The sequence below is a fragment of the Scyliorhinus canicula genome, chromosome 5, assembly GCF_902713615.1.
Source record: "Scyliorhinus canicula chromosome 5, sScyCan1.1, whole genome shotgun sequence".
Taxonomy (NCBI): Eukaryota; Metazoa; Chordata; class Chondrichthyes; order Carcharhiniformes; family Scyliorhinidae; genus Scyliorhinus; species Scyliorhinus canicula.
The window spans coordinates 155,428,050-155,444,335 of NC_052150.1; the positions used below are offsets into that span (position 1 = coordinate 155,428,050).

At 43.6% G+C, this 16,286-nt stretch overlaps 1 protein-coding gene across 2 annotated transcripts in view; it reads left to right on the forward strand.

The window, feature by feature from the left end:
- The first annotated feature begins 1,086 nt into the window (after positions 1–1,086).
- The window catches only part of ctnnal1 (catenin (cadherin-associated protein), alpha-like 1), a 459,393-nt gene continuing 444,193 nt past the window's right edge, over positions 1,087–16,286 (forward strand). The window contains exon 1 of one of the 2 annotated variants that reach the window (XM_038797869.1): positions 1,087–1,265. In XM_038797869.1, the coding sequence (XP_038653797.1) occupies positions 1,179–1,265 (87 nt within the window). In that variant the 5' untranslated portion in view covers positions 1,087–1,178. The remainder of the gene's footprint in view (positions 1,266–16,286) is intronic. The other variant, XM_038797868.1, reaches the window with a different exon arrangement.

Consider the following 16,286-nt stretch of genomic DNA (forward strand, 5'->3'; position numbering starts at 1 on the left):
TTACATTGACTTGTACTACATTCCATCTGTCTTTCTCGTGCATTCTTTCATCTTTGTTTAACTTTTTTTTGGTTCTCTGGTCTCCTTTTCAGACTCAATAAAGCTTTCTCGTTTCTTGAATGTGAATTACCCTGAATATGATCAGTTTGAATCCAACTGTAATTTAGGAGTGGGAGGGGGACCTACACTATTTTGAGTGTGACACTGAAATGTTGATAATAAGGCGCAGCAAACATAATTTACACCTTTCAAAAAACTGAACACTGTTGGACGCCATGCTCTCAGAAGAGTTGCATATGTCGGTCTGGAACGGATTTCTTAAAAACACAAAAAATAGATGAGATATTACTGCAATTGTTACAATTCCATTGTGGAGTTAAAATGCAGTTAAAAAAATCACGCCAAGCTAAAACTGCGCAAATGGGTGCCCGGCATGTGGTGGGTGACAGCCAGCCTTAAAGCGTGGAAACAGATTGCGGGCGGCTGTGTTTACAAACAAACTTTTAACTCAAAAATACAAACTGGAATACATTTAACCCGAAACCATCCCACATCCTGACCTCCCCCCACCCCCCCAAGAGTCCAGTTCTTTTGAAGCTGCCAATCTTTGGCAAGAATGTGGACTTGTGAGGGGGAGCCGGGGGGAATGAATGGTCAGTGAGGAAGGAACCTATTGCAGTGACCCGCCGACCGACCCTGGGTGAAGCAAAGAGCGGAAATGCTCACGTTTGCTTTTTGTTTCGTCCTGCACGTTTTGTTCGCGGTGGTCGTATCACCCTAAGCCGGTGTGGAAGTTGAGAAGGTGGTCAGTGTGCGCTAGCCCCTGCCTCGGTGGCCGGACTGGGGCCAGGCCAACTCGCGCGCTCTCCTCTCAGTGTGACCGCCAGTGGCGCCTTCCCCCCGCCGCAGTCAGTCAGGAGGCAGTCAACTCAATGGGATTCGTCTTCCAAACAGGTTTTAATGAGAAAACACGCGCTGGAAACCAGAGCGCGAGTGAAAGGGGCGATCACAGCATTACAATCTCGCTCTCCCACACACACACACATTCCAGAACTCCTCCCACCGCCGGAAAAAGACGCAACTCCCTCCCTCCCTCCCGCCTCTCAGTCACTCCTGGAGAGGGAGAGGGAGCGGGAGAGAAGGAGACGAGCTCTCCAAGCACAGCTTGCACCGGCATCATGGCTTCTTCTCACTACAACACCGACGCCGGGCTGGAGATCAAAACTCGGTCGGTGGAGCAGACCCTCATCCCCCTGGTGACCCAGGTATGTTCGGTGCGAGGGAGCAGCACAAGAGTGGTTTGAGAGGCACACGGAGCAAAAGGAAGGGGTCTCGGGCAAACGCAGAGTAAAGCTTCAGGCAGGAGATCCCGTCCGGATGAATGGACAGAGTGGGGTCTGCTCAGAGGAACCCCCCAACCCCCCTCCCCTCACAAGGAGGAGTTCTGAGACCCCCCCCCCCCCCCCCGAGAGAAATGGGAGATCCCCGCAGATTTGAGATTACCAGAAAACATGAGTCTAGAGACCCATGTAAAAGGATCTGAGTGACTCTCGGAGGCAAGGGAAAGTGGAAGTCCTGGGACCCCCCAGAATGGGGTAACGTGTGAAATGGGACAGTAGGCATCTTTCACCATCCCGAGACCCCCGTGGCGGGGCCGGGGAGGGTAAAACTTGTCAATAACCCCCCCCCCCCCCCCCCGGGCACAAGGTGGCGAAAGAGAGTGATGGGGTAAAGTGCAGCGTCCATGCCCTGTGCTGAATGTCAGTCCCTTTTCCCATTGTCCCCAGGCCAGGGCCGGCCTGCAGGTTGTTTGAAGACTCCGTATCTAGCAAGGAGAGGAATGTGCCCTTGTTTTACCCGCTCTGACAGCACACTGCAGCAGGCGGGAGAGGGAGAGAGAGAGGCCACGCGCGTGGGTTTATTGCCGCCCCTCAGGGAGATTCAGACTCTTAAACCGAAAAAGGGAGAAGTAGAGCGAGTCGTGCAGTTGGCAGAACGGAGCCTGTGTTTTGCTGCAAAAGTTCGAACTCTAACTTTCGGAGGGGGCAGTCTGCCTTTAACCGGGAAACCGGTCGCTTTGTTTCCTGCCTTACTCCCAACCGGAACAGAGTTTCTTAATCCCAAATGACCCGAGTTTATACTCCCACCGCTCACAAACCTTTCTATGTTGAAGTCAGGGTTCCCCCCCTGATTTTTCATCCGTCGGTGATCAGGCGACGTCGCGCTTTAACATCGACAAGCGCAGCACTAAAAGTGATGGATGTAAGTTTTTTTTTAGACCCCTAATTGCTCGTCTCAGCAACTGCTCTAAGTAGAGTATAAGTATTCATAACGCCCGTCTTACAAGTTGGGCATTTGTCTAGTCTTCCTTTTTCTTGGCGTTTGTGTTTCAGCAACTTGGACAATCCAACGGTTATGTTTGTCTAAATAGTTTATATAATTAGGAAAGGAGATGGAGCTGGGTGTTAGAACATTTGGAGAACAAAAACATGTCTCGCTTAGAAATGTATCAAACTATTCCCAGTAGTTTGACATGCTTTTGAATTCTGAATTGTTGGTCATCTCTATGTTTCTGATGTTGCTTGAATATGCTTTCAATAGCTCCTTCACCTCTGAGAGCGGACCCAGCGAAGTTGATTGATCACATTTTTTTCAACATGGGCTGTGAAAATTATATTTAATACCTGCACAATGTTTTCAGTGGCTGTAAACTTTTATTTGGTTTTATAAACGAAGGTTTCAGAAAATTGTTGGTCCATGATTTGCTGTCAACTTAAATGGTGACACTAAAGGCGCAGTTAATTGTGGAAGTCCAAAAGTTGCTGTCAAAAGATGCGCCGAAGAGCTGTGAAGCATCATTTCGCCATCTGGCTCAAATAGCACAAGGTTCTCCAATGTGTAGCAGATATAAAATAAACTGATCGCCGAAAGTTGTCCATTTCAGTGTAAGTGACAATTTCATGACGTGGTAAATGTTAATCGCGTCTCGTCAATTTCTCCAGCACTGAAAACGGGCGGTTACATGCAGAGTTCAGTCCGGTTTTAATTGTTTCAAATAAACATTAAAAAGTATTCAATTCCTTTTTTGTGTTTCTATCTCAGTACATTTTTGCTTTCCCGCTCTTGTTTATTTTACTGCATTTAATTTACATTTTTCCCACTCTAATTTGCATTTCCTTCTTAATCCTTGTGTTAATAATTTCATAATCCTTCCATATGATTGGTTAAAATGAAAAGCAGCTGCTTGCCTTGTTCACTCCGGTCCCAGATGTCTGGGTTTCCTTGCTGCAAAGTTGTCAGCTCACACTTTCAGCAACTAGCTTGGCAAAAATTTCAAATGCCTAGTTGTGCAAGAGCAGGTCTTGGCAGGTGACTAGTCCATTTGCAACAATCTTGAGCCTGAAGTGGAGAGTGGAAGGTCCATCCTGGCTGCCTCCTGAGGTCCCCAGTGTCACACAGACTCCAGCCAATTCAAGTCACTCCATGTGACAGAGGAGAAGGTCTGGTTCCATCGGCTGGTGAACCTGTGCCACCGGAGGCTCTAAGGCCTGAAGGCATTGGATATTGCAATGTTTGTAGGCTCTGACAATATAGTAGCAATAGTGCTGAAGTCTTTAGCTCCAGGGCTTGCCATGCCCCTAGCCAAGTTTCAGTACAGCTACAACGCTGGCATCTGCCCGGCCATGTGGCAAATTGCCCAGGTGTGTCCTGTACGCAGGAAACAGGACAAAATCCAACCTGGCCAATTACCTCTCCATTTGTCTAATCTTGATCCTCAGCTAAGTGATGGAAGGGGTAATCAACAGTACTATCAAGTGACTCTTAGTTATTGACTGCTGCTCAGTTTGGGTTCTGCCAGGGACACTCTGCTCTTGGCCTTGGTCCAAACATGGACAAAAGAGCTGAACATGAGTGAGAGTGACTGCCCTTCACATCAAGTTTGACCAAGTGCAGCATTAAGGAGCCCTAGCAAAACTTAAGACCATGGGAAAATGGGGAGTAGGCGCTCCACTTTGGACTCGTACCATCACAAAGAATGATGGTTGTGGGTGTTGGAGGTCAATCATCTCAGTCCCAGGACACCACTGCAGGGGTTCTTTAGGGTTGTCGTAGACTCAACCATCTTCAGCTGCTTCATCAATGATCTTCGAACATAAGGTCAGAATGATTGGTCATGATTGCAGAATGTTCAGCCAAATTTGCGGCGGGCGACTCTGATACTGAAGCAGTCCGTATCCAATTGCAGCAAGACCTGGACAATTTTCAACATGGGCTGATAATTGGCAATTCCACAAATGCCAGGCAATGACCATCTCCAACAAAAGAAAGTCTAACCATCATCGCCCCTTGATATTCAATGGCATTAGCATCATTGAATCCCCCCACGATCCATATCCTGGAGGTTACCATTGACCAGAAACTGAACTGGACCAGCTAAATAAATACTGTGGCTACAGGAACGGGGCAGATGGTGGGAATTCTGCAGCGAGTAACTCTCCAAGTGACTCTCCAAAGCCTGTCCACCATCGACAAGGCACAGATCAGGAGTTATGGAATACTCTCCACGTGCCTAGATGACTGCAGCTCCAACATCAAGAAGCTTGACTCCATTCAGGATAAAGCAGCACACTTGATTGAATATGGTGGATGGAGTGTCAATGTCCACTCCCACCACCTCCAATGCACAGTGACACCAATGTATACCATCTACAAGATGCACTGCAGTAACTCATTAAGGCTATTTTGACAGTAGCTTTTAAACCTGAGAACTAGAAGGACAAGAGCAACAGATGAATTGAAACAGCACCATCTACCAAGTTTCCGTCCAAGCCACTCGCCATCCTGGTTTGAAACTATAATACCACTCCTTCACTGGATAGAATCCTGGAACTCCTTCCCTCACCGCAATGTGGGTATGTCTGCACCACATGGGCTGCAGCAGTTCATGAAGACAGCTCACCACTATCTTCTCAGTTAAGTATGAGCACTAAAAACCTTTCCTTGTCAGTGACACCCAAGTCCTGTGGGGGGAAAAAAGTAATGGTAATTGCTAAGTGCCCTGGTGCAGCAAAATGTATCCCAATGTGGCAGAACATACTGTGCACATATAGTTCAATGTGCACATATAGTGCACATATAGTTTATAAACGAAGGTTTCAGAAAATTGTTGGTCCATGATTTGCTGTCAACTTAAATGGTGACACTAAAGGCGCAGTTAATTGTGGAAGTCCAAAAGTTGCTGTCAAAAGATGCGCCGAAGAGCTGTGAAGCATCATTTCGCCATCTGGCTCAAATAGCACAAGGTTCTCCAATGTGTAGCAGATATAAAATAAACTGATCGCCGAAAGTTGTCCATTTCAGTGTAGGTGACAATTTCATGACGTGGTAAGTGTTAATCGCGTCTCGTCAATTTCTCCAGCACTGAAAACGGCGGTTACATGCATATAATTCTGCAACCTTTTGGGTTAATTTTAGAGGAAAAGTATTTCACAGAATCACAGAAAAATACAGTGTAGTAAAGACTCTTTGGCCCATTGAGTCTGCACTGCCCATGAAAGGCACCTGATCTGCCATTTGCCAGCACTTGGCCCATAGCCTCGAATGTTAAGACGTGCCAAGTGCTCATCCAGTTACAGGTGAGGCAAACCGCTGTTGCCACCCTCCCATGCAGTGCGTCCAGACCGTCACCACTCTGGGTAAGTAAAAATGATTTTCCTCAAATCCTCCCTGAACCTCCCGCCCCTTACCTTGAACTTTGTGTCCCCTCATAACTGACCTTTCAACTAAGGGGAACTGCTGTTCCCTCTCCACCCTGCTCATGCTCCTCATAATCTTGTCTATCTCGATCAGGTCACCCCTGAACCTCCCGCCCCTCACCTTGAACTTTGTGTCCCCTCATAACTGACCTTTCAACTAAGGGGAACTGCTGTTCCCTCTCCATCCTGCTCATGCTCCTCATAATCTTGTCTATCTCGATCAGGTCACCCCTCAGTCTTCGGTTCTCTGGTGAAAACAACCCAAGCCTATCCAACCTCTCTTCGTAACTTAAATGTTCCATCCCAGGCAACATCCTTGTGAATTGCCTCTGCACCCCCTCCAGTGCAATAACCTCATTTCTATAATGTGGTGACCAGAACTGCGCACAGTACTCCAGCTGTGGCCTCACCAATGTTCTATATAACTCCAACATGACTTCCTAATCTATGCCACGATTGATAAGCAATGCCACGATTGATAAGGCAAGTATGTGCCTTTTTCAATACCCTATTAACCTGCCCTTCTGCCTTCAAAGATCCATTTACAAACATGCCACGGTCTCTTTGTTCCTCAGTACTTCCCAGTGTGGTGCCATTCATTGAATATTTCCTTGTCAAATTGCTCCTTCTGTAGTGTAATGCCTCGCACTTTTCAGGATTAAATTCCATCAGCCACTTTTCCGCCTGTACCTACCTGTAACCCAAGACTCGCAGCCTCACTGTTAACCACCCGGACTATCTTTGTGCCATCCGCAAACTTACTGATCCTACCCCCAGCATAGTCATCTAAGTCATTTATATAACTGACGAATAATAGGGGACATTGGCTTCCAGGCATTAAAGCAGTAATTTGTCATCACCCTCTGTTTCCCACAGCGCAGCCAGCTTTGAATCCACCTTATCATGTTCCCCTGAATTCCGTGTGCATTTGCTTTCTTTACAAGTCTCCCATGTGGGAACTTATCAAATGCTTTGCTGAAATCCATGTAAACTACATCAACTGCAATACACTCATCTACACAATTAGTCACATGCTCAAAAAATGTAATCAAATTTGTTAGGCATGACCTCCCCTTGACACAGCCTGACTATTCCTGATCAAACCTTGCCTCTCCAAGTGGAGATAGACTCTCCTTCAGAATTTTCTCCATTAGTTTCCCCACCACTGACATGAGACTCATAGAATTTACAGTGCAGAAGGCGGCCATTCGGCCCATCAAATCTGCACCAGCCCTTGGAAAGAGAACCCTACTCGAGCCCACGCTTCCATCCTATCCTCGTAACCCAGTAACCCCACCTACCCTTTTGGACACTAAGGGCAATTTAGCATGGCCAATCCACCTAACTTGCACATCTTTGGACTGATTCTGTGCAGGTTTATCGCTTTTTAAATAGTGGGACCACATTCCTGGTTCTTTGGTTACTTTGATGAATTTCTGTGACTGTTTGATAGTGTTGGATTGTGGGGGGGGGGTCGGTCAGAGAAGGAAAATGAATATCACTTGGGAGTTTGGGATTTGTGATGTGTTTGTGAAATGTTTGACCTTTTGGAGTGATTTCCGTGCTTTTCTTTTGGTCAGTTTTTTAATATAGTTGCCTTTCAGCAATTGTGTTTGGTAGAACCAGTTGTGATTTTTATCACTGATGTTTTCATTATTAACTCTATCATAAATCTATTCACAAAAGCATGTTCAAGCAAGCAGTATTTTTCTTTGCATTCCGTTTTTAAAAAGTTTTTGTTGAGGTTGGTTTCCCACATAATAACAAGGCTTGGCTTGACTCTTGCATAATACAGCCCTCTGGTTTACAGCATTTTGCCACTAGCTGCTGCAGGACGTCTTGTTGTTTTAAGATGCACAATAAGGCCTGATGATCAGATTTGTGTTGTGATGTACTCATTATGCCCTAGTATTGAAAATGATGAACAGATGCTAATGTTGCCTAGGAACATTGTCATGATGGTTCTTTCTGTATTAACATTGCTAGCAGTTCCTGAGGTGAACTTGGTGACAGTTTTAGACTTGATTATCCGTTTGACAAGATTAATCCCAAAGACGTTTTTCATTTAAACAGAAACAAAAATGAATTTGGATTGTTAGCATGAATATGTTGCTTTTCATGTTAGCAAAGTAAACCCTTTCTGAACGCATACATCATGCATTATTGCGATTAGATTCCATACCCCAGTAAATTATTTTTGCAGGTTACAGTGGAACCCATTTTAATTCCAAATGTTGATTTTTTTATAAACTTGACTCACTGGCTTTCTTCCCCCGGCTTTCTTCCCCCTTCCAGTGAGTTGCATTACCAACAACATTTATACAGATAATCAGAGGGCACAAAATTAAAATCCTGTAAGTGTTTCTCTAATTGAGTGATCAGTGTTTGATATTGATCTATTGTAATGTAATTTTGATTTAAATCTGCATTTGTTCCCGAATCAAGAGCTCCATATAAACTACTTTGAGGGAATACTCTGCATAGATATAATCCTCTTGGGGAGGTGGGGATTTAAGTTTTGGGCAGCATGTCATTATTATCTGGATTTCCCTGCCTGAACAAGTGGTGGGAGCCAATTCAATAGTAACTATCAAAAAATAATTCGGTATCTCCTCAAAATAATTGTCGGATCAAAGTTAAAGAGCAGAGGAGTGTGGTTAGCTGGCTAGCTTTTCAAAAGAACCAGCAAAAACCGGATGGGCAAAATTGCCACAAACCTGAATCTGACGTGCTTCCCTCTAGTTATTTGCTTATTGTAGATAATCTGTTGGTCTGTTTACAGCTGCAGATCTCACACCTGATTCATTGATGTCAGTGGAAAATTGCAATCTGATATTTTAGTTTATTCAATGGAATTGAATACATACATACACAATTGTATAGCATAGAAGGAAGCCATTTGGTTCATTGAATAAGATCATGGCTGATCAATGACCTTCAATTTCACTTTCCTGCCCTATCCTGATATATTCCTTGCTTTATTCGAGTTCAAAGATTTATCTATCTCAACAATATCTGAGCATCCATAGCCCTCTGGCGTCACAAATTCCAAAGATTTGAAACCTTCTCCAAGAAGAAATTCCTGTCTTAAATGAGCAACCGCTTATCCCGAGACTATACCAGCTAGTTCTAGAATCGCCAGACTGGGGAACCAAACCCTGTGTCTGCTTTGTAACTCCCTCCCCCATCCTCAGAGTCTTGAGATCTCTGGAGTGTAGGCCCAATTTACTCAACCTCTGATCATAGGACAACCTCATGTGAACTCTTCCCTCTCATCATAGGACAACCCTCATGTGAACTCTTGTCTCCAAGGCACAATGGCACAGTGGTTAGCTTTGCTGCCTTGCAGTACCAGGGGCTCAGGTTCAATTTGGGTCTTGAGTGACTGTCTGTGTGGAGTTTGTACTTTCTCTCTGTCTGTGCTCTGGTTTCTCCAGTTTCTTCCCACAGTTTCGATGTGCAGGTTAAGTGGATTGGCTATGATAAAATTGCCCCATAGTGTCCAGGGATGGGATGTACAGGCGAGCTGGAGTTACGGGGATAGCGCAGAGAATGGGCATGGGTGGGGTGCTCTTTCAGAGCGTCTTTGCAGACTTGATGGGCTGAATGACTTCCTTCTGCACTGCAGGAATGCTGTGAAAAGTATATCCTTCCTTTAGCATGAAGGCTAAAGCTGTGCACCGGGCTCATAAAATACAATTGTAGCAAGACTTTCTTTCTTGTACAATCTCCTTGCACTGAGGACCAACATACCATTTGCCTTTTGTTTGTTGTATTTGCCTGCTAATGTTCTGCTTTCTTCCCTATAAGCACACCCGAATCTTTCTGAAATTTTTAAATTTAATGTCTATTTTTTTTTAAAAAATTGATTTCTCCTCTTCGTGCCAAAGTGAATAAACTCCCCCTTCTCTACATTTTCCCTTGTGTCGCAAAATGAATTGAAGAATTGTGGCTGAGTTATGGTCATCCATGGGGTTAAGTCCTGACTAATAGTCAATATGTTGTTAGAATTTTGGATTTTTCGATTGTGCCAGAGATCAGATGCGAGCACAGCAAAAGCGCCTCATGGTTCGGTTCAAAGATTTCCACAGTAAATCTTGGTGGAGCTCTTTTTTCTTTATTTAAAAAAATAATAATTTGTGCTATAAATTTAGTGCCCAATCCAAAATAAGGGGCAATTTAGCATGGCCAATCCACCTACCTTGCACATCTTTGGGTTGTGGGGGCGAAACCCACGCAAACATGGGGAATGTGCAAACTCCACACGTGAAGTGACCCAGAGCAGGGATCGAACCTGGGACCTCTGTGCCGTGAGGCAGCAGTGCTAACCACTGTGCCACCATACTGCCCTGGAGCTCTTTTTTAATTTAGGAATATGGAAATATGAGCATTTAATTTGGCTGTTCAAACCTACTCCTCCATTCAATTAGATCATGGCTGATCTTCTACCTCAGCACCATTTTCCTGCGCTATCCACAAACCCTTTGATATCTTTACAATCTAGAAGTCTACCAATTTTGGTCTTGAACATACTGTACCTTAACAGCCTTATTGGGTAAATGAAGTGAAGAAATTCCTCCTCGCCCTAAATAACCCAAATCAGTTATTTTGCGTAAGTAAAAATATATTTGTCAAAAATTAAAACGTTTTAGGAAATTTGGAGATTGACTTGGATATATCTGAGTTGTATCTGAATTTATAATATACGTGAAGTTTCATATTATTTTATTTTTAAATGCTCCTCTTATTCCAGTGTATATATTTTAATTTAAATATTGCCTTTTCAAAAAAGGATGAAGACTTGCATCAGATTTTATTGATTTTTCTCTAACAGTAATGTTGCATCGTGTAAAGTTTTCACACTGTTTTCCTGAAGACTAATAGGTGCACTGTCAACAACTGGATCTTATAATAGGATCTATGCTATGTATAGATCAAATCTTTAGCTTTATAATACTTTTTACAAGAACTTCTAACTTGGGATTATTATGCTGAAATGAATGTAGTAATTGTTATATTGTATCTTATATTTGTGGCAGTATTGCTATTAAAAGCCTGGGTTAAGGTTCATATTTGTTGTAGTAATAATATTAAAGAACCTAGGTTAAGGTATTCAGACTGTGTCAAAGCTGTAATTAAGAAGTTGTAAAAGGTGAGATCGTCATTGATTCTAACCGTTCACTTGTTTACATATAGAAAGCTAATGCTAATGGAACATTGTTACGATTGCTGGAGATTCCCTGGAGAATAGATAGGTGGTTGTATTTAGTCCTAGCTGAGCAGGTCATGTGACATCTTTGAGATACGGATGATGTAAAAAGGACATTCCAATATGCAACATCATCGAAAGTGCAAAGAAGTTGGAGCATGTCAATCGATTCAGCTGTCTAGGAAACATGGAAACAAAAGGTCAAAATCCGTATTGTCAAAAGTATTTTTACAAAATTATAAGAAACGCCACCTTGACTCTTGAAACAAGAATTTGTCGTTGTATTCTTTCTGGTCAGTAATAAATTATGGATATGCTTTGGCAAAGAGGAAGAACAGCATGGAAGGGCAGCACGGTAGCATTGTGGATAGCACAATGGCTTCACAGCTCCAGGGTCCCAGGTTCGATTCCGGCTTGGCTCACTGTCTGTGCGGAGTCTGCACACCCTCCGGGTGCTCCGGTTTCCTCCCACAGTCCAAAGATGTGCAGGTTACGTGGATTGGCCATGATAAATTGCCCTTAGTGTACAAAATTGCCCTTAGTGTTGGGTGGGGTTACTGGGTTATTGGGATAGGGGGAGGTGTTGACCTTGGGTAGTGTGCTCTTTCCAAGAGCCGGTGCAGACTCGATGGGCCGAATGGCCTCCTTCTGCACTGTAAATTCTATGAATTCTATGAACAGCTTTGAAATGTGATGCTTAAGAAAGATCCTAAGGATAAGCTGGATGGAGGGAAGAACTAACTAAGAAGTATGGGATGAGGCCAGAAGAGCAAAAGAACTTTAAACTAATAGCAAAAGAAGACAAATGGAGTTCTTTTGGACATGTTATTTGTGCTGAAGGGTTGGAATGCCTAATCACCACCGGAAATATTAATGGAATAACAACATGAGGCTGACAGCAAAGGAAGCATCCGTGTCCTGTGCCTATGTCAAGGCTGTGATGAGGTATAGAGTAGTGTTTCTGGCAGAGACTGAATAAGCAGATTATTGTTGGGCTGATGTTACTACTGTCCTAGCTCACTGGTTGCATGATAAATGGTTGCATTTTAAATCAAACAGCAATTATTAAGACGTGGAAGTTTCTTTAATGAAGCTACAAAATGTGTCATTCATATCAAGTCAGCTGGTCACAAGATGTTGTCAAGTGGTAAGTAATCATTTCAGCTGTTTCAAACTCGTACATGATGAATATCCTGGTTTATCTTTTATGTTGCATGCTGATTATTCAATTTGAAACATATCAGGAAGTGGAAAGGATAAAGTGAGAAACCTTGGCGCTCAGTGCTGTTCTTCAAATAATCACTTATTTCAACATTTCTCAAATTCCTGGTGAGAGTGTTGTTACCTCAGTCTACTTAGCTGTATTTGCCATGCAGAACAAGTGGAAGCTATTTGAGGAAAAATTAGGCTTGGTAACTAAATTTCAACCTTTTCCTGAATGTCAACTGTTTAAGGCTATATTGGTGAGGTAATAGTGAATTCTGTGTTGAAAAAGGTACTTGAAGATTTATGGGCCTCCTTCTATGCTGTAATTTCCACGTAAATGCTAACTTCTTATTTAATGGTCTATTAAATAGTTTTCTGGTCTTTCTGTACACTAAAATTAAACTATGTCCAGAGGATGTGAAAAGATCTCTGTAAATGTATATTCTTATTTATATTCCTCCTTTTCCAAATACTTATCCAATTCCTGTTTAATTACATAAAAATCTCTGGTGGCTAAAGTGGCTAGCCCCTGAAAAATGACTTGGAATTATAATCCGCAGTTCACCTGTGCCAATTTAATGTAATGTAGGAAGTGCAATATCTAAGTGCTTGCCTGTTCATTATCATGATTATATAATATACAATAAGAAGTCTTATAACACCAGGTTAAAGTCCAACAGGTTCATTTGAAATCATAAGCTTTCAGAGCATAGCTCCTTCATCAGGTGAGTGAAGAGGTAGGTAACACAAACACAGCCAAAGCCAATGATGCAAGATCATACTTCGAATGCAGGTCTTTGCAGGTAATTAAGCCTTTACAGGTCCAGACTATGCGACTGGAGAGAGAGATAATCACAGGTTAAAGAGGTGTGAATTGTCTCAAACCAGGACAGTTGGTAGGTTTTCACCACAAGCCCAGGCAAGTTGGTGGGGGATTAAATGTAGCGAGATATGAATCCAAGATCCTGGTTGAAGCTGTACCCTTGCGTGTGGAACGTTTGAACGAATGTTTGAACATTGGGAGTGGGCACGTGGGTTTTCCAACACTACACTGAATGACTTGATGGATGAGGTGGCAAGGAAGAGCGAGGTCATATATCCATTGGGCATCAAGATGTCCTCCTGGATGGGAAGGCAGCAGGAGGAGATAGCGATGGAGGTTAGTGTCAGGATGCAGTCCCCAAATCCTGATGGCAGTTTAGTGACCTTACTCGAGTAATCGAAGGTCAGCAAATGCATCTTCAAATTACATATCTCACCAGCTGCATCACTAGCTTAAGGCTGTGCTGAAGTCACTTGTGCCCATCATTCATCTACCAACTACCTTGGGCAGCACGGTAGCATAGTGGTTAGCACAGTTGCTTCACAGCTCCAGGGTCCCAGGTTCGATTTCCCCACTGGGTCACTGTCTGTGCAGAGTCTGCACGTTCTCCCCGTGCCTGCGTGGGTTTCCTCAGGGTGCTCTAGTTTCCTCCCACAATCCAAAGATGTGCAGGTTAGGTGGATTGAACTTGCTAAATTACCCTCAGTGTCCAAAATGGTTGGGTGGGGTTATTGGGTTATGGGGATAGGGTGGAGGTGTGGGCTTGTGTACGGTGCCCTTTCCAAGGGCCGGTGCAGACTTGATGGGCCGAATGGCCTCCTTCTGCACTGTAAATTCTATGATTCTACGATATCTATCAATCAGGACTCTTATTTAACAGTCATATGCTGCATCTTGCCTTCACATATGAAGCACTGTTGCAAGCCTTGTATCCACATTTCATACATTCCCACAGACTGCCAGCTAGTCAACCATGACAGTCACATCACCCAAACATACTGTACAACAATCACTGATGTCTCTCTCTCACACACGGGCATGCAACAGAAAATAACAAGCGGAGGGAGATGCGCTTGAATTCTCTACCCCCATGGTGGGGGAGGAGAGAGACGGTGCCCATTTTTCAGGAGAGACATTGCTGAGGTTGGATCACTGGCAGGCTGAATGCATTGGGTAATGGTATCCTCCTCCTTAATCCCCCTTTTACATTCCACCCCCCCCCCCCCCCCCCCCCCCGGCTTCCCTCAATTTCTTCCATGTTACGAGCTTCAGAAGGTGTAAGCATACGCCTTTTTAACTTTCCCACATCCTTCACTTCATGATTGTCTTTGACTTCTATGAAGGTGCGCAGCTTTACAAGTCCAGTTGGATAGCCAAGTGCCAGGACTATTGTTTGCAATGAATCCTGTGTCAAATTTCTGTCGCCATATTGGGAACAGTCTGATCCAGATAATCACAATTGCATGCTGGGCTCCTCTTGAACTTTCGTTAGCGCAGGAGGTGTCATAATATACACCAGTATATCATGGTGCAGACACACACACTGATGGACATAAAGTAGGATCAATCAACATGCATAACACTGCAGCCAATCACCAGTTAGAGCACACTCACTATAAAGACAGAGGGCATCAGTTTTCCCACTCATTGGGGATGCAGCCTTTCAGAGTACAAGAGTTTACAGCTTACAGCACAGATCCTCACCATGTGCTGAGTGATTAGACTGGTTAGGATAGGCACAGGTCTTTAGTTAATCTAACGTCATGTTAACCCACAGTAAGAGTATGTTCAACAGTTTATAGTTTAATAAAAGTGTTGTACTATTTTAAGTGTTGGTGGCATGTATGTGTTTCACAGATCCAGAGCACCCAACACATCAGGAAGTATGAGGTATGATGTCCTTTCATTCTTGGATGCAGATCCTGTTGAATGGTTTTGAGGGAGGTTGATACCTTGAGGCTCTATCTCTGATCACTCCCCAGATCTTCTGAGGCAATATTCTGATCAGTCCAGAGGTTGTGCCCTTTGTTCTTTTGTCAAAATCTGCATCGCTCAAAACACTTGTAGAGCTCCAGAAAGGCTTGTGTGATTTGGGTCGCATAGTTGGTAGGTTCTGAAGATCTTAATGGATTGGCAATACTGTGTTGTCTTCATCGTGGTCAAGCACAAGTGTTTTTGCCTTTCAAATGAGAAATTAGACTGAACTGGGAGCTGTTACAGAGGTGTTCATTTTCAGTTGTCCCAGATGAGCCGGAGGAACAAAAATAGGTATTCCTGTCAACCTGGCTACTCTAAAAATTATTAACTGAGAAAATGACTCCTACCAGAGGAATTTCTAACCTTCAGACAAACAACAATCTCTTTATCTCCTTGCCTTTTTTTAAAAAAAAAAGGCACTCGTGCCACTACCTGGAAGTGCACAAAGCCTCTTTAAATTTCTAATGCTCCAGCCACCAGTGATTCTGTGTCTGTTCCAGCCAGCTATGGACAAAGGCAGCTGCTTGGGATTCCTAATCACCCATGTGGTGTTAATGGCCCAACCATTAACTATTCCAACATACAAAGGGTTTCAACCTGGGGATTAGTTAGTGAACCACCGGAAACCACCTGTCACATGATCGCGCTGTCTGAAATCCTGTTGGATCTTGTTGCCAGTCACTGTTTCACCTCGGAAGAGAAACAGTATTCCAGGCAGTATCTGTATCAGCCTGTATCTGTCTACCATCTTGATATTGAGCAGGTGCAGTAGAAAAATAACTCCCTCATCTACACTGTGATCTGCTGGAACATGATATTGGCACCTTCACGACTAATTCAATTCTTTGTGTCTTCTCCCATTGTGGAAGTTCTCACTTCTGGAAAGACTGATCACTGTGCAACTGTCAATCAGCTACCTTTGGAAAGAATGCACTGTACTTGGGTAAAACCAGACCTCTTAATTTTATCGTGGTCTGTATATGAACACCGTTTCTTGCCCTAATCCTTTTTTTTTACTGCCTGAGCGCACAAGGGTCAGTGTTGTGAAGCCCCTTTCCCACATTTTGTATGTGAGCAATACAACAACCGTTTTATTTTATCTGATCACTACTTTGCTGTGCAAGATATTGGTAGAGGAGTGGAACATTCCAAATTTATGATTTGGGGGAAAATGCAGCACCACAGAGGGGGAAATCATGAATACCTTTCTGTTTACAGATGGGTAATGAGAGGAGATATCAAGGCTGCTTTAATGTCTCACTGATATCCAATATGTTGTGGGCAATATCCCAACTTTTCTATGTGATGGCTCTCT